Below are 19277 nucleotides of genomic sequence, written 5' to 3'. Positions count from 1 at the left end.
ACTCACCCCCAAGCATCATTTGTGAACCAAACAGCATGTTAGTGTCACCACTCCGAAAGTTGTTTTCTTTGTTCCATTTGCTTAAACAGAATGTATTTCTGAGGGTTGAAGGCTGAATCAGAAGAAAACTTTTGCAGTTTAATAATAGGTTGGCTAGACATGTAGAAACTTATAGTGTCCTCAAAATAATGAATTAGGAAGTGTTTGTGGAAATAATTTAGGTGAGCAAAAGTGTTTGACTAGCCCAGTGATGGCGAACCTTTTGAGCTCGGCGTGTCAGCATTTTGAAAAACCCTAACTTAACTCTGGTGCTGTGTCACATATAGAAATTTTTTGATCTTTGCAACCATAGTAAAACAAAGATTTACATTTTTGATATTTGTTTTATATATTTAAATGCCGTTTAACAAAGAAAAATCAGCCCAAAAAATGAGGTGTCATAGGTTCGCCATCACTGGACTAGGCCCCGGCGGGTCACTCAGTTGGTGTCGTACCCATATGCCAAGGTTGTGGGTTCAGTCCCCAGTCAGGGCACATATAGGAAACCAACAGTGAGTGCTCGCTTTGGCAGCAAATATACTAAAAGAGAAGATTAGTATGGGCCCTGCACAAGAAAAAAAAAGAAACAATGTTTCTCTCGCTCTAAAAATCATTTTTTTAAAAGTTGTTTAGCTAGCTAAGAAATTGTCTAGAGCAAATATAAAAAGTTAAAAGTGACAGATATTTACTAATGGGTAGTCTGGCTGGTATTGCTCACTCATTCAGCCTCCACCCATGAACCAAGAGGTCACTGGTTTGATTCCTGGTCAGAGCACATACCGGGGCTGCAGGCTTGATTCCCCAGCAGGGGACGTGCAGGAGGCAGTCCATAGATGATGTTTCTCATCGATGTTTCTATCTCTCCCTTTCCTTCTCTCTAAAAATCAATAATATATATATGTATGTATTTAAAAACAAATGGGTAAAGGATTCTAACACTGGGTTGGCAAGCGGCATGTAAATTTTTCTCAGTTGCATGTGAGCGTCTCTCATTAATGTTAGTGACTTTAAAGAGGTGGTCATTGATCACTGATGCTCACATCAGAGTGCAGACGTTGGGACGTTAGAAAACACCTTTGAAGGCTGCTGGTTTTTCTTTTTTATCCCATTGTCCTTTGAACTCAGTCATAGCATGTTTCTCTGAGTTGCTAAGATCCTCATTTTCTCTTCTTTAGCCATAGCAAACATTATGTAATTTTAAAACTTATTTCTCTTAAGTATAATAAAGCTTCCAGTATCAGTATCCAAAAAATCTAGCAACATTGTGTCCTATACAATAAAGTTCAGAAATAAAAACAAAGGACCACTCAAAATTTCCTCAGATTTATTTCATTATGAACATTAATTGCCTTACCTTGGTTCACATACTCTATATTTCTTATATATGTCATTTATTTACTAGTCTTTATTTCAGTATTTGTTATTTCAATAAAAACTATAGCTAAATTTTTTTTATTAACCCACTACAGTAAAAATTACCTATTGACTTAGAATTCGAAATGATGTTGTGGGTTTTTAAGATAATCATTTCCTTGATGTTCCTGTCTATTTGCCATTTTTTATTCTATCCCTCTTTAGCCTTGAAAGTTATTAGGCCCTCAAAAATTCTACATGCCAGATTAATCATTCTCAGTTTTGGTGTATATCTTTCAAGACATGTTATTATTTAATAAACATAAACATCTATTGGCTTTATTTATTGGTTAATTTAACATTGTAATCACTACACTGTGTTAAGCTTTTTTTTTTCTTTTCTTCACAGTGTATAATGAGAAACTGCTTCAGTTAATGACCTATTGCCCACAGCTCATTGTCCCTCATGCTGTCTAAAATGTCTGATTTGGTCCAAGTCCTCTAGTCAGATCTTGCTGCAGATCAGCCCAAATCTTCTGTTACTATGCTAAACCCTTCAGCTCCCCATAAACACCATCTTCTTGTTTCCATCTTTGCTTATTTTCTTTTCTACTCTTCTTTCTCATGCAAGCAGTCAGTTCCTTAAGAGCCTGACTTTTCTGTCACATCATGCTAATTTTTCAGTTCTGTTTAGATCACATTAGTTTTTTATCCTCTTGACCTTCTGTGTACTTATTTTGCTTTCCTATTATTTTACACTTATATAATGATATAGAACAGCATAAAATTGAGTCTTTAAAAATGCCTGTTGATATTACCCAACTTTTTAATGCAGTGATTAGTATTTAGTAAAATTAAGTTCTCTTCAATTACATGTATGGAGTATCTTTGAGAATCTTTAGGTGAATTACTTGTTTTCAGCACTTTAAATAGCTTTTCTAAAACTTAACTTTGATAAATACTGATTGCAGGTGCATGATTGAGGCCTGGAGTTTACTGCGATACCATTCCAGTAGATCAAATATAGAGGAGTTACTAGAGCACACATATAAAGGCTGTCAGGAAATGGGCTTAATGGAGGACTTACTGAAGCTACCATTTACAGACACTGAGCAGGTAATGACTTACCAATACAAACGCGTCAGGAATTCAGGATGTGTTAGTAGCTTACAAATGTGTTCTATTCTTCCTAGGAGTGTTTGGTGAGGTTTTTGCAGTCCAGCACCAGTGTTCAGAATCATGAGTTACTTTTAGTTCACCATTTACAGCGTGCCAATTACATCCCTGCCTTGAAGCTGAACCAAAATCTGAAGATTAATCTTACGGTATAGTTAAACTTGTTATGGGGGATAAGGAAAGAAGAAAAATTAGTGACTTTGTTATCTAAGAGTTTGTAGTTTGGTAACCAACCACTGAGCTTTATATGAATTTGAGTTTGGAGAATCCTCTTCTTACTTTCTATAGCAGATTAGGAATAGGGTATTATTATTTACCTAATTCTCTTTTATACTCCATTTCTGTTTAAATATCTGCCTGTGATCTTGCCAGACTAATCATTTACGTAGGGAACAGGAGAGGATGAGGTAGAGGTGAGTGATGGAAATTACACAGTGCACAGAGCCTGGACTTGAGGAGTCAGACCAGTGCTTCGTTTGCTCTGTGTGCTTGGAACATCCTCTCCGTGCCTTGGGTTCCTCACGTGGAAAATGATAAGAAATCAAGATTGGATAGGAGAGACTTTCGATGGGTGAGGTTTGATAAAGTAATTAGGTGTGTATATGAGGAAGATATTCCTGGATATTCATTGTTATATTTTAAAGGTAAATGTATAAACATAGCACCTAACATGTTTGAAGATTAATTTTTACTAGCTATGATATGTTCAATAGAATGATCGTGATCCTCACTTGCGGGAGAGATCTGTGGCACGAAATTCTATATTAGATCAGTATGGAAAAGTTCTTCCGAGAGTCCATCGAAAATTAGCCATGGAACGAGCTAAGCCTTACCGTGTGCCAACATTATCAGTTATTCGAAAAGGTAAGATTTCATTGAAAAACGTCATAAAGCATTGAGTTAGAGAAGAAATTGAGTGATTGCCTTCTGCAACCATCCCTATCTTATATTTTAGCTTGCTTTTGCTTTCAATCATCACAGTGGTACCTTTTTTTTTTTTTTTTTTTAATTGGCCATTCTACCCCAAGAAGTTTAAAGCTCGCCCTAGCTGGTTTGGCTCAGTGGATAGAGCAATTGGCCTGCGGACTGAAGGGTCCTGGGTTCGAGTCCAGTCAAGGGCACATGCCTGGGTTACGAGCTCAATCCCCAGTAGGGGGCAAGCAAGAGGCAGCCGGTCAATGATTCTCTCTCATCATTGATGTTTCTATCTCTCTCCCTCTCCCTTCCTCTCTGAAATCAATAAAAATATGTTTAAAAAAAAAGTTTAAAGCTTTCTTGGGCATTTTTATAATTTACTTAGTAATGTACCAAAGAATGAAAGAACTTTTTTATTTCATTTGAAGGCTCTTGTCCAACTTTTAGAAAACATGTAACTTTCACCGTCTTCTGAAAGCCCAAATAAATAAATTTCTACATAGATGTTATTAAAACAAATGCAATTTTAACCAAACTCTTGCAATCTGTTTTTCCAGTCACTCTTTTATATTAGTCTTCTATTAAAGTCCTGGTGTTAGAGATTAAATTGAATTCTAAATTTTTCATTTTACAGTTTCTCGGCCCAAACCATTATCAGCAGTTCCGAAGCGAGCTGTAATGGGGACTGTGTTAACAAGGTCTGCTTTCATCCATAACGTGTTATCTAAAGTTGGAGAGGTTTGGAAAAGTGGTGAACCTAAAGATAGCACCTTAGCCTACAACAGGTATGTTTTACTTTCTATAGTCATGTTACTTGTTAACCTTTCCTGGATATCAACAGCATTCATAAGCAGCCTTGGAGCTTATTATTGTATGTAAAAAGGAAAAACTCTTGCTATTAGCTACTTTGTTATAAGAAAAATGTATGTTCATTGGTATATATATACTTCTTTGTTTATATAAATGCCTAAGTGTCTGTCCGACCAGTAGCTATGACGCACACTGACCAACAGGGGCAGACGCTCAATGCAGGAGCTGCCATAGCATTCACTGGCCATTTAAAAATAAACAGCACTGCAGACCTGGTGCCAAAAAACAACATTCAGCTTCCCCCAAGTGGGACACAGGCCCCATCACCACCCTGGAGCCATAGCCCACCAAATCGCAGCCGACGCTGCCAAGACTGCATGACGCAAAACGCTGCCCACAGCCTGGTCCGGAAATGGTTGCTGTGTTCGCTGGGTAATGACATCACATAGCAACACCTGGTTTCCTATCCCTAGTGACTTCTAGGGCAGCGGTTCTCAACCTGTGAGTTGCGACCCCTTTGGGGGTCGAACGACCCTTTCACAGGGGTTGCCTAAGACCATAGGAAAACACATATATAATTACATATTGTTTTTGTGATTAATCACTATGCTTTAATTATGTTTAAACATTAACATGTTTAAACATTAACAGTAGCAACATTATAGTTATGAAGTAGCAACGAAATAATGTTATGGTTGGGGGTCCCCACAACACGAGGAACTGTATTAAAGGGCCGCGGCATGAGGAAGGTTGAGAACCACTGCCTTGGAGTTTCTTCAGGCCAGGAACACAACTTGCTATATAGCCAGGTGCAAACATTTTACACTTTAACCAAATGTTTGAAGCGTTTTCCTGTGCCTCATCTCATTTGATCCTCACAGAAGTCCTGGAGTGGGTAGATAGGAGGCTTGGTGGAATCCTTTTTTTTTTTTTTTTTTTTTTTTCATTAACCGGAAAATGGAGATTTAAAAAGCTTAGAAACTTGACCTGACTGAAAAGAAGTAAGAAATGGTGAACCTTGAAAATGACTTCAGGTTTTCTCACTGCACAGAATATAGTCAAACACTGCTGCAGTTATATATTTTACCCTTTGTTCTCCCTGTGTGATCTACAATAATAATCTGCTTCGTGTTGATAGTTACTGCTGTGTTGCTGACAATTATCTGAAAGAGAAGTTGGGGTGCCTCACTGGGCTGGAAAAAGTTTAGCTAAATCAGAAAGCAGGTCTAATTAAGCAAGTTTATTCTATATCTATAAAAGGCTAAGATGACTCATGCGTGATACATATAAAGCTCTCGCTGGCGCCAATCGCATGCATGTGTTTCGATCTGTCATTGTTGATCATGAATTTGGTTGACACTTCTATTATAGAGAAAGGGCAAATAGCAACATTAAAATATTTCTTCTAATTAATTTCCATGTGCACAAATCCATGCACCAGGACACTAGTTTGTAAATAAACAGAAATGTACAGAGTAAAAAACAAAAGCCGTCCTCTCCCATCTAATCCTACCTTTTTACAGCATTTTTAATTTAATGTTCCTTGTAATACATAATCAAAAGCTACATTTTTATTTTCTTTGTAGTCCTAGAATAGAAGGACCATCTCCTGTAGTGTGTTCTCTCCCAGATTCAGAGCTGCCTGGGGCATTTGTTGGAACACCAATTTTAAAAGCATCACAAAAAGTTTCTAGGTAAGAATTTATTAAATCTTTTCTTTGTCCTTTTGTTAATCCTCATCCAAAGATACTTTTCCATTAATTTTTAGAAAGAGTTAAAGGGAGGGCGAGAGACAGAGAGAAACATTGATGTGAGAGATTGGTTGCTAAGTGTTATTTTATGTAATTTATATTTTGTGTATGACCTAAAATGCATTACTTATTTGGATCATGGTCAAAAAGTTGAGGAAATCCTAAGACTTAATGCAATAATTGACATTTTCTTTAGAAAACTTAATTGAAAAATAGTTTTTTTGATAGTGTTATAGTATAACTGGAGCGTGTTTTTTTAGTATAACTCTTGGTAATATATGAATTTGGCTTTTACTTAGGCAGGCGCTGGTTCCATTTGTCGCATAAGCCCTGCTTTTGAAAAGCAATCATTCCTAAATAGGCATCTAAAACATAAGTGTTAGCACAGTGCAAAGCATTTTACAAAATATCTATTTGGGCCCTGTCCAGTGTGCCAATGGTCAAGGGCACATACCTTCATTGCAGGTTCTTTCTTCACCCTGGTTGGGGGTGTGTGGGATACAACCAGTTGCTGTTTCTCCCTCTCCCTCCATCCCTCCCTCCCACTCTCCAAAAAACAATGGAAAAAATATCCTCCAGTGAGGATTAACAAAAAATTTATTTGGGGGTAGCTCAATGTAAAAGTGAGTAAATAGTTTACAGATACAGAATTTGAATACAAATGAAGAAAAAAATGTCAAGCAACCTGATTTACATATTGTTGTTTATTGGAAATCTCAAAGCTGTGTTAGTATAAAATAACAAGTAGAGAGACCATGTATTAAGAAAAATGCTTCTTACCCTGGCCGGTTTGGCTCACTGGATAGAGCATCAGCCTGCAGACCAAAGGGTCCCAGGTTCGATTCCGGTCAGGGCACATGCCCGGGTGTGGGCTCGATCCCCAGTAGGGGCCATGCGGGAAGCAGCCAATCAATGATTCTCTCTCATCATGGATGTCTGTCTCTCTCCCCCCACCCCCCTTCCTCTCTGAATGCAATAAACATATTTTAAAAAAACACACACAAAAAAACAGAAAAGAAAAAAAAAAAGAACAGTGCCTCTTGTAAGTACGCCCGCAGTGGGTGGTAGGTCCTGAGCACCAGCTGCCTCTGTTGGTCTGCCCTCCATAGTGAAGAGCACGTGTGAGACGGGACAGGAAGGCGGAGCAGCTGGTCCTGTTCATTTCTGGGCACCAAAACCTGCTGCCTTCCCAGTGGTTCTCTGTGGAGCAACAGGCACTTGGGAGAGTAAAAACTCTTTTTGTGTTGGTCAGTCTAGTCTTTATTGTGATGAGAACCATAAAGGTAGAATAAGCCAGTGTTCATTATGTACATTATAAGTAGGTGAAATGAATTGTAGCAAATAAATTGCTGGGTAGTATTGCCCTATTTTTTAATATATATTTTAATATTTTAAATCATTAGCAGTTCGTCTTCATTTGAAAAAATAGATACCTGGCAAATAGTGGGGGCTTAGTAAACACTGGTAAAAAAGGGAGGGAGGAGGACTAGAACTCCCTTTTTTTAGATCAATTATCTAAAATTCTTAGTTCTCTATTTTGCTACTGAATCAATACTCTGACATTTTAAGCATGCATCGTTAATGTACTTGACTGAATTTATATTTAATGCAGTTTATCATATTTACCAGTGAATGTAAAAGCCTGAGTAATTAAATGGGTTACTAAATTCTGTCGTTTCTTTAGTATAACTCAATAAACAAATTACAGGGTTTTTCTACTCATGTATGTACTCTGATTACAGGCTGCTGGATTTGGTTGTGCATCCTGTTCCCCAGCTTTCTCAGTCTTTGGGGTTTATTCAGCAAACCCCCACCAGATATCCTTTGTACCTAACACCTAGCTCATCGTCAGTAAGTTCACCAATAAAAGGATCACATCAGAATACCTCCAGGGCTTCAGAATTACATTTACTTGAAACTCCTGTTGTCGTGAAGGTGAGTATTCCATACCTAGCATTCCTAGTGAAGCTAGAAAGTTATTTTTAAGTAGCAGGGAGAAATAGCTATTTATAACTGATATTTCTGAATGATTGATGATTTAAGCCTTTATTTCCCTCTTTTTCTTTTTGTGGATATCTTTCCCAAATGCTTTCTTTACTTTTACATCTTCTTAATAGAATTTGCTGAATTTACCCTTTGTGCTTAAATGGCTCTATACTCAAGGTTAACAGTTATTAATTATATTGTTGTCCTGAAAGGCTCTTTGTGATCCTTATAAATTGGCCTGTATTCTTTGAAAAATGCCTTCACATTCTTGGGTTTACTTTCTTAGTTTTTAAATTCTATTTTTTTTTTAATATTTTAATGATTTTTTAACAGAGAGGAAGGAAGAGGGATAGAGACTTAGAAACATCGATGAGAGAGAAACATCGATCAGCTGCCTCGTGCACATCTCCCACTGGGGATGTGCCCACAACCGAGGTACATGCCCTTGACTGGAATCGAACCTGGGACCCTTCAGTCCGCAGGCCGACGCTCTATCCACCGAGCCAAACCGGTCAGGGCTTAAATTCTATTTCTTATTCCCTTTTGCTATTATTCCATCAAATGCTTTTTAGTTCTTAGATTTATTAATTTTAATTCTCTGGCTCCTTCAATGCAACTATAAACGTTACTTTTTTCTACTAATAGATATCTGTCTTTAAATTGCCTCCACCCTCTCTGACAAATTACTAGCGGAGAAACCACAAAACTAAGCGTATGATGACTGGTAACAGTGATCTTCTACCTTCATCTTGTCAAAATGTGTTCACATATGTTATCCCCTAGCTCAGCCGTGGGCAAACTACAGCCCACGGGCCGGATCCAGCCCGTTTGAAATGAATAAAACTAAAAAAAAAAAAAGACCGTACCTTTTATGTAATGATGTTTACTTTGAATTTATATTAGTTCACACAAACACTCCATCCATGCTTTTGTTCCGGCCCTCCGGTCCAGTTTAAGAACTTACCATTGTGGCCCTCGAGTCAAAAAGTTTGCCCACCCCTGCCCTAGCTCCTTGTCCAGTGTTCTAGATCTAATCCTAGGATCTTTTCTCTTTTTTTTTCTTTTTTATTGTTCCTTGATATCTAGCATTGTAATGAACCAGGGAATTGCTTTATTTTTCAAATTGAGTAAAAGATACTTCGGTAAATGCTTATCCTAAAGTAAGTTGAAAAGGATTACTAAGACTATTAAATTCCTGATATTTAATATCCAGTACAGTATTTCTAACATTTTTTCTTCAAAAAAACAATCAAATTTTATACTGTCTGCAGCTAGGTTTAAATGAAATAAAATCAAGATAATTTTGTCCCTGCTGCCAAAAACAGTCTAGGGGAAAAAAACCAATATAATCTTGTAACAGATTTAATTGGGGTAATTTGTTCACTAGTTCTTTAGAGAAGTCAAGTGAAGGGATTATTTCTAGTAAATACTTTCTATTCTAATTATTTTTATTCATTATAATTTTTATAAATAATTTAGGTACTGTTGGATTCTTAATTCAGTCTCATTAATTTAGATTAGATTGCTATAATTAAGCTAGAATTCTGTTCATCGATACTATCTCTTTTATCTAAAGCAGTAGTTCTCAACCTTCTGGCCCTTTAAATATGGTTCCTCATGTTGTGACCCAACCATAAAATTATTTTCGTTGCTACTTCATAACTGTAATGTTGCTACTGTTATGAATTGCAATGTAAATATCTGATATGCAGGATGGTCTTAGGCAACCCCTGTGAAAGGGTCATTCAACCGTCAAAGGGGTCTTGACTCACAGGTTGAGAATCGCTGATCCAAAGTTTTCTAAACAGTCCTAGCCAGTTTGGCACAGTGGATAGAGCATCAGCCTGCAGACTAAAGGGCCCCGGGTTTGATTCTGGTCAAGGGCACCTGCCCAAGTTGCCGGCTGGATCTCCAGTAGGGGGTGTGCAGGAGGCAGCCAGTCAATGATTAGCTCTCATCATTGATGTTTCTATCTCTCTCTCCCTCTCCATTTCTGAAATAAAAATATATTTTAAAGTATAAAGTTTTCTAAACAATAGTAAAATAATTTCTCTGATCTATGCACTTTATTTTTAAGTTGACTTTATACTTGGAACAACCAAGGCCTTTAGAATGATTATGGATGCACTTTTATGTTTTGTAGTCTTACATATAGAATGCTCTGAATAGAATTTTACATTTTCTTTCCAGTAATCCTATCTAATAAAAGAGAAACATGGTAATTGGCATACGACCGCTACCCTTCCCATTGGCTAATCAGCAAGATGTGCAAATTAACTGCCAGCCAAGATGGCTACCGGCAGCCAGGCAGCTTGAAACTAACATGAGGCTTGCTTGCTTCAGTGACAGAGGAAACCCACGTTCCCCACCTGCCTTGCCGGCCTCTGAGTCTGGAGTTTGAAACATTGTAACAAATGTAGAAGCTAAACAAAACCCCAGAAACCTGCTTTCAGCAAGCCGGGATCTCAGAGCTGGAGTTTTACATTGTTTCGATTATAGAACCGAAACAAACCAGATACCTGCTTTCAGCAGCGGAGGCCTAAGAGCCGGAGCCTCAGAGCTAAAGCTGGCCCAGAATAAAAAAGAAAAAAAGGAGCAGTTGAGAGCTTCCGTCACCCGCCAGCCTGAAAACAGCCCTCAGCCCCTCATCCAGACTGGCCAGGCACCCCAATGTGGACCCCCACCCTGAAGGGTGTGTGACCAGCTGCAAACAGCCATCATCCCCTCACCCAGGCTGGCCAGGCACCCCAGTGGGGACCCCCACCCTGATCCAGGACACCCTTCAGGGCAAACCAGCCAGCCCCATCCATGCACCAGGCCTCTATCTATCCTATATAGTAAAAGGGTAATATGCCTCCCAGCACCGGGATCAGCGGAGCCAAGAGGCCTCCCGGCACCGGGATCAGCGTGACGGGGCAGCGCCCAAACCCCCTGGTTGGCCCTGCTCTGTGCGTGACGGGGTGGCGCCGCAACCTCCCCATCGACCCTGCCTTGAGTGTGACAGGGGATGGTGCCCCAACCCCCCAATCGGCCCTACCCTGAGCGTGACTGAGGGTGGCATCACAACCTCCCAATCCGCCCTGCTCTGTGCATGACGGGGCGGCGCCCCAACTCCCCAATCAGCCCTGCTCTGAGCCTGATCAGGGGCTGCACCTAGGGATTGGGCCTGCCCTCTGCCACCCTGGGGCAGGCCTAAGCCAGCAAGGCATTATCTCCCGAGGGGTCCCAGACTGCAAGAGGGCACAGGCCAGGCTGAGGGACCCCTCCTTCCCCCCCTGAGTGCACAAATTTTTGTGCACCGGGCCTCTAGTCTATAATAAAACTTATTATGTGTTTATTTGAGATGAGAATTTGGCCACCATTGTGGTTCAGTTGACCCTATCTATCCTTATGTATTTGCCTGTTATAGACACTAATGGTGGATTTCCATTTACTCTTTGTCATAGAAAGCTAAAACTTTGGCCATGTCAGTTACTTCCTCTGGATTTGCCGAGTTCACTCCTCAATCCATCCTAAGGTCTGGCCTTCGATCAACACCTTTAGGGTCTCCCTCCCAGTCGCCCGGAAGGTCTCTTACTCCTCCATTACGACCTAAAGAAACTAGAATTTCATTCATGGAAGATGGCATGACCACAAAATGGACTTCTGGAGTAAGTTTGATAATATTTGAAACAAAAAGTTCCCACAAGTAAAAAGTTAGATATATCATTTTAATAATACCACTATAGATTTTTGTATACAATCTTGCAAATAGTCATGAAATCAGAAAATATTAGTTCAGAAAGAAACTAGGATTTTGCCGAAGCCAAACCCATCATTTACAGTCGGAAAAAGTAGGGCTTACGAAGCACCAAATAAATTGCTGACAAATAGCTATTTGGTGTCAGAAATGGGACTTAGAACCAAGACCTAATTTTTAGCCCATGTTCGTTTGTTTTTTAACCTGTATTGTTTTGCTTCTCTTACTAAGTTCCTAATCGATTGTCTATTTAGGAGGATATATCTTCAGAATTCCACTGTGGGTTGTTAATAGGAACCCAATTGATGATTATTGTCATCTTGGAAATACTGATTTTTAATTAGAGAAACATTAACAGTCATTAAACTTCAATCATGTATCTGAAGAGAATGGATTTAGAATACATGAGTTTTGATTAAGATGGAAAGGGTAGGTAATGATTGGCATTAATAGCTTTGAATTGACTGATTTTTACTAGTAAAATTATGTTTCAAAACCTTTTACTTAACAGGCTGCAGATGATAGCAAAACAAAAGCATTTGTGACTAGACCTTTCTACAAATGTGGAATTCCAGGAGACACGGAGTGGCTGACGAACAAAGATAAGACATCTTTTTCCCTGAATGGCCCTGAAATGGACCCTCAAGAAATGGACGTGAGGTCAGAAAACACACCTTCACAGAGTTTGGAGAAACTGGATGTGAGCAAAGAAAACAGCAATGTTTCCACCGAGTCACTGGAGTACCAAGACGCCCCATCGCCAGGAGAGTTTGAACATGTCATGGCTGTTAAGCCAGCCAGTGCTTCCACTGGACTGATGACTAAGCCAGCTGAAACGACTGAGAAGGACAATGATAAAGATGTGTGTGAATCAGTCACTCCTCTAGACCTGGAGAAACCAACAGGTAAGAACTCATTTCCAAGTATTCAAAATGGCTATTGATGTCCCTCATTTGTAATAGAATTTTTTTCACGATAAAAAAGCACATGACACAATAAACACATCTTATCTCCACTTACAATAGGTATGAGATGTGAGGGGAGAAGTACTTGTGTTCCTTTTTGGGGGGAAGGGGAGAAGAACAGTAATGTTTAAGGAAGAAATGTTAACTCTCAGTCTGACTTAAGGCCTTATAGCTATGAGAAATAATACTAACTTTAGATGAGATTGCTATTAACAATTTTTAACTTATCCAGCAAATCTAAAAAGCTGCTCTAGAACCAGGAAGCTCTTTCTACTCTTTCTCCATCCCTACCTCCAAAATAATCACTGGATGATCAAAATAAATGTACAACGGCCCGTGAATTTATTGTCTTTACTAGAGGCCCCATGCACAAAATTCGTGCAAGAGTAGGCCTTTCTTCCCCCAGCTGCCGGCATCGGCTTCCCTCTGGCACCCGGGACCATGCTTCCCTCGTAGCCCTGGCTTCATCCGGAAGGTTGTCTGGAAGGACTTTGGTCTAATTAGCATATTATGCTTTTATTATTATAGTCATCTATCAAAAAAATTGTAAGCCCCTAATGTATGTGCAACAAAGTGTGTGTGTGCTGGGTGTTGTTGAGGTGAGGAAAGTGGGCATGGGCATCTGCTCCCATATCATTTAGAGCCTAGGGGGCTGTGAAAACAAACAAGCACTTGTGGTTTGATAGTGATAAGCTGGGGGCCACCAGCAAAGGGAAGGGTAGACTTGGTGGACAAGAAACCTTGTTTTCTTTTTATTTCTGAACCCTGCAGTTGTATCAAGCTTCTTTAAAGGTAACTCCTACTTTTAAATCTGTAAAACCAGATACTTTTATGAAAATCTGGGTCATAATGATTTCTTTTGGGGAATATTTCCTGCCTGAGCTGAACTAAGGTTTCTGAGTCCAGTGAAGTTTGGGCTATGATGTCATTTTTTTCCAGTATGTGTTTATTGATTTCAGAGAGAGGAAGGGAGAGAGAGATAGAAACATCAGTGATGAGAGGGAATCATCGATGGACTGCCTCCTGCACGCCTCCTATTGAGGATTGAGCCCACAACCCTGGCATGTGCCCTGACTGGGAATTAAACCGTTCATGGGTTGATGCTCAACCACTGAGCCACACTGGCCAGGCTGTGATGTCTTTAATAAACAAGCCTTTATTAGTTGCTCTCAGGATTTAGTATTGTTTTTTCATAAACAGCATATGTCTGGAAGTTTACATATGTATTCCACTAAAATAATTTGAAAGGTAAGTATTAGGCTCTTAGCTCAGTTACTTAACTAGGTTTGTGACCTGGGATAAGCAGTATAACTATATGCTTGTTTTTTCATCTTTAAAATGGGGATAATAGTACTGCCACTTTAAATATTGAGGATTAAGTGAATTACATCTAAAACACTTGTAGCAGTGGCTGTTAAGACAAATGTGAGAAATGATAGATTAAAGGGGGTGAGGAAGCTCTTGGGACGCAGAATTAGAAGGAACTGTTGTTGGTAGTCTAATGTCAAAGGAGCGAGCTACACATACAGAGAGCAGACCTGACAACTTGTTGAAAAGTGGAGTCCCAGACCATGAGTAATTGCAAAACATCAACACAGATAATTGTAAATATTCTTAACTGTGTGGTTTACAGGCCCTTTAGAAGATGGAGAAACAAAGGCTGTCTTAGTTGCAGAAGAAGCACTTTCAGTATTAAATCACTCAAGCCCTATTCAAGGGGCTGACGCTTCTCTTGGTGTGCTATTAACCCATGAAAGGTAAGTGTGTCTGGGAAAATTTCACATATTCATGTTAAATGAAACTGAACCAGTAAAACAGTCTATGCATAGGTCAACTCTTACTTACATTTTTGACATTTCTATATTTGGTAATGTTTTCTGTTATGAAAGAAGTTCATTTGTACAATTGTGTGCTATTTAGTAGCTTTATGAAAACTTAGAACAATACTCAACATTTCCTGAATATATAGAGACATACTTGATGGGTTGAGGTAGAACTCATAGTCTTTGGTGGTCCTATTTTTTGTGGAAGACAAAGAGTTTCATTCCCAGTCCCTTCTGTTTTCAGTGGTTTCCCGATGGTCGGGGGTGAGGTTCCCATAGCACCAAGGTGAGCATCGGGAGATGGCGCAGAAGCAGTTTTGTTCCCTACCATTGGATGGATACAAAACTCAAGCCAAGCTTTGTTTTTTAATGACATGAAGTGTTATGCTCCCACTTAGTTTCGTTTAGCACTTGCACATTTAGGAGATGTGCTAGATGATGTAGGGCAGTGCTATTCAAGTATGGTCTGATTGATGCCAATTTCCAAACAATTTATGGCCCACAACAAGATAAGCAATCAGTACAGCCTTCACCAGGTAGGTTAGTTGGTTGGAGTATCGTCCCATGCACCAAAAGGTTGCGGGTTCGATACCCCGTTGGGGCATGTATGGGAGGCAACCGATCTATGTTTCTCTCTCTTTCTCTCTAAAATCAATAAACATACCATTTAGGTGAGGATTAATATACACACACACGTACATACATATATATACATGTGTACACCACTTTGTTGAAAGTTAGCTGAACTAATCAGTGAATTGATTCAGCTTATGACACAGCCCCTTATTTCATTGCAAGATTGGACACATTGCACATCAGCACTAATAACAACAGTGACACCATTGTACAGGATTCCAAAAATGTTGCAGTTTCAATTACTAAGAAGTAGTATGAAGCCCTGGTCTAGTAGCTCAGTTGGTAAGAGCCTCATACCGATACGCAAAGTTGCAGGTTCGAGCCCGGTCAGGGCATATACAAGAACCAACCAGTGAGTGCATAAATAAGTAGAATAACAAATAAATGTTTTCTCTCTCAAAATCAATTTTAAGAAAATGGGGTGGGAAAGGTAGTAACATTTACTAAGCTTAACCACATAAAACATAACTTACAACATTATAAATGGCTTTGTAAGTCCTAAGAGTGACTTCAGAAAGCACTCACAGAGATCACCATCATAACAGTGGCCTCTCACACATTCAACTCGGTCATGTGCTTCTTTTCTGAAACAAGAAACCCTGATCAGCTGGGATCTTTGCCAAGCCTTCATGCAAAAAGTGGGAGAAAACAATATGAAAGGATTATCCAGATTTGTTTTATTAATTCAAATATTTTTTTAATTTAATGAAAACTAATATTTCTTGCAAATGGGTTTGATGGATAACCATCACAAAACAAAGAGCATTCACATGATAAGAAACTTTAGTCTTACCAGGGGGGTGAGGGCATGAGTGGGTGGGGTGGGGAGGGGCACTGGGGGGAGAAGGACACATATGTAATACCTTAAGAAAGAAAAAAAATGTTTAAAAAAAAAGAAACTTTAGTCTTCAGTGAGCTAGGTGAATATTCTCATTCTTGGCAAGCTAGTTCCTTTTTAAACAAACAAATTTAGTTGTTGGTTCTTATTCTTACTATAAACATTGTGATTGAAGTAAGTATACAAATGTAACTATAAATAAACGCGTAATTTATTTTAATAATTATGTCTTTCCTGCCAGAAGCCGGTCCATCCTTGCTGCTTGACACAGTCGCTGCAGGGAAGAAACATCTGCACAGCATATGTTTCAAGGGACCTGGTGTATATGGCATACTGTTCTTAATATGTTTGCTCCCCTTCTTGGCGCTGTGTTTTAACCAAGGTCACCTCTCCGAGAAAGGTTGTTTCCCCAGGTAGGGATTTTTCCCTGAATTTAGGGAGGGAATAAAACCCCTTAACTAAGTGCCAGGCGGGTAGTTAATCACTTTAACTATGAACAATTACGCTTAAGCTACATAATCTTACTACCTGGAATGGAGATAAGAAACGTCCTAACCTTTGCAATAGAAATTGATAGGATTAAAATCAACTGGTATAAATACAGATGTAACAAGACAATAAAAAAACAGAACCTGGCTACACAGAACTTGGCTGGAGATCCTGGCTAGAGATCCTGGGTAGGCTTCTGATCAACTGAACGCTGTCTCTGTGTCATTCCTTCTTCACCGACTCCGTCCACACCTTCGGGAACCCCTGGACCTGCTGGGGTTGGATCCCAGCACTTTCCCGTTTCTAAAAATCAGCATGCTTTAGTTGGGTTTGGCAGGGGAGGCCAGCTCGGAATAGGAAGGATCACTGTCAGCATATTTCCAAAACTTAATTTTATGAAGTGGAGTAAATAATGCAGATCCCATTAGTTTTCCATTCTGAGTTATTCCTTAATCTTAGCATTAAAATACTGAACCTCCTTCTCCTGAGTGTAGAGGAAATGTCCCATAATATTTGACAGATTTATTTGGAAAACATGGCCACCAGTAATTAAAAATTGGTATAAGTGCAATTTGTTCCGAGCAACATTTTAAAATCATTTTGCTTGTAATTTAAGGCCATGTCATTATTGCCAATAAAGTGAAATATTGGTTTTTATCAGCAATATGACAAATAGGAAAGGGAGTAGGATTTAAAGCATATTAGAGCAAATGGGATCTTCTCACAAATACATATTTCTTTTTCTAAAGGAAAACCCTCACCCCGAAGTCCAAGGTACCAATTTCAGACGAAGTATCAGTTGAAACCTGCACCTCTGCAATTAGAGCAGGTAATGATGAATGTTTGTATTATTTTGACTTAGAATTATTTCGTTTTGGTGTTTTGATAAAGGGATCTATTCTTAGAACCAATGAATCTGTTATCCAGATTTGTTTATCTCAATTTTTAATCTCTGGTGTATATGGTGTCTGAAGGTATATCAGCTATGAAAACCGTGGGTTGCTTGTAATGCACTCTATGATTCTAACAGTGGAAATCTTAGAATGCTTTTTGTGGACTGTTTTCCTTCAAAACATCAAAGAAGAGCAATCTAAGTTAGCAATCCACACCCAGCCAGACTGCATACCTGCTTCTTAATCTTCTGGGACTCATATCTACATAGGGCAGCTTCCTTTTTCCTGAAATTTTTTTCCATATGCATATTTCCCCCCACATGTTGAAAGAGGAAGGGGAGATAAATATGATCGCTAAAGAGAACAGAGGCTTGAACCAGATTGCTTGGGTTCATAACTCAGTTCTGTACTTACAGTGTATAAGACTGGGCTATCCATTGTCTGTCTTTAAAATATTAATAGCTTTAGCCGAGACTGGTTTGGCTCAGTGGATGGAGCGTCAGCCTGCGGACTGAAAGGTCCCAGGTTCGATTCCGGTCAAGGGCATGTACCTGGGTTGCGGGCACATCCCCAGTGGGAGATGTGCAGGAGGCAGCTGATCGATGTTTCTCTCTCATCGATGTTTCTAACTCTCTATCTCTCTCCCTTCCTCTCTGTAAAAAATCAATAAAATATATTTTAAAAAAATATATTAATAGCTTTAAATGTTAATAAAGGCTCAATAAATGGTATCTGTTATAATTAACACTTTTTTTAAAAGCAAATTTTTTCCACTTAATATACTTAAGACAATTTTCATTGTCATTAGTTTAGATTAATCTTGTCTTTTTTTTTTTTTTTTTTAATATATTTTACTGAGTTTTTACAGAGAGGAAAGGAGAGAGATACAGAGTTAGAAACATCGATGAGAGAGAAACATCGACCAGCCGCCTCCTGCACATCTCCCACTGGGGATGTGCCCGCAACCCAGGTACATGCCCTTGACCGGAATCCAACCTGGGACCTTTCAGTCCACAGGCCGACGCTCTATCCACTGAGCCAAACCAGTTTCGGCAATCTTGTCTTTTTTAATGGTTATAATATATGTGGTAATATGGATGTTCTCTGGTATGCTTAACTAATTACTTACTGTTGAACATTTGAGCTGATCACCATTTTTGTTTTGCTGTTTCATTTCTGCAACGAATATTCTTGTGTGTATATGTTTGCACATTATATATCAGTGTTTCTGTTGGGTAGATTCCTAAACATGGATTTGCCAAGTCAAGGAGTAGGCACGTATTTTTAATACTTGGTTGTTTATGCTTTCAGACACTGATGATTAGAAGGTAGCGTGCATAGAAAGAAGCATGCAATGTATTTTCCCATTCCTCTTTGCCAAACTGGTGAAAAACTTTTTCCTTTATAAGCAGTCTTTGTATATTAACCCATTATCTGTGAAATGTGTAAAATGCTTTTTCCTGGTTGGTTGGTTTTGTTGTTGTTTATCCTCACCCAAGAATATTTTTTTCCATTGCTTTTCAGAGAGAGTGGGAGGAAGGGAGAGAAGAAAAATCGATGTGAGAGAGACACATCAAATGGTTGCCTCCTACACCAGACCCAGGTGGGAATGAACCTGCAACCCAGGTACATGCCCTTGACTGAGAATTGAGCCCGAGACCCTTCATTGCATGTGGCAGCACTCTAACCACTGAGAACACTGGCCAGGGCTACACTAACTGATTTTTTAATTTAGAATTTGGTATCATTCACAAACACCAAATCCAAATATGGTTTGCATGCACTAATGACAAAATTTTGGCAAAGAGGAAGCTGAAAGAATAAGGAAGAATTTATTTTTAATGAGCTTCCCACCCCCAAGGTA

The 19277-nt window shown here is 39.1% G+C and overlaps 1 protein-coding gene across 1 annotated transcript in view; it reads left to right on the top strand.

Annotated features, from left to right (window-relative positions):
- Positions 1-19277, top strand: part of AHCTF1 (AT-hook containing transcription factor 1) — a 74562-nt gene that overhangs the window by 42809 nt on the left and 12476 nt on the right. The window contains exons 22-31 of the mRNA XM_081114444.1: positions 2364-2508; positions 2586-2717; positions 3282-3432; positions 4118-4268; positions 5880-5987; positions 7787-7979; positions 11477-11680; positions 12281-12674; positions 14368-14491; positions 17270-17349. Of these exons, the coding sequence (XP_080970570.1) occupies positions 2364-2508; positions 2586-2717; positions 3282-3432; positions 4118-4268; positions 5880-5987; positions 7787-7979; positions 11477-11680; positions 12281-12674; positions 14368-14491; positions 17270-17349 (1682 nt within the window). The remainder of the gene's footprint in view (positions 1-2363; positions 2509-2585; positions 2718-3281; positions 3433-4117; positions 4269-5879; positions 5988-7786; positions 7980-11476; positions 11681-12280; positions 12675-14367; positions 14492-17269; positions 17350-19277) is intronic.

This window comes from Myotis nattereri (genome assembly GCF_964212035.1).
Source record: "Myotis nattereri genome assembly, chromosome: 20".
NCBI classification, from domain to species: domain Eukaryota; kingdom Metazoa; phylum Chordata; class Mammalia; order Chiroptera; family Vespertilionidae; genus Myotis; species Myotis nattereri.
The sequence above is the reverse complement of the archived record's forward strand: the minus strand, read 5'-3'. Positions and strand labels throughout refer to the sequence as shown.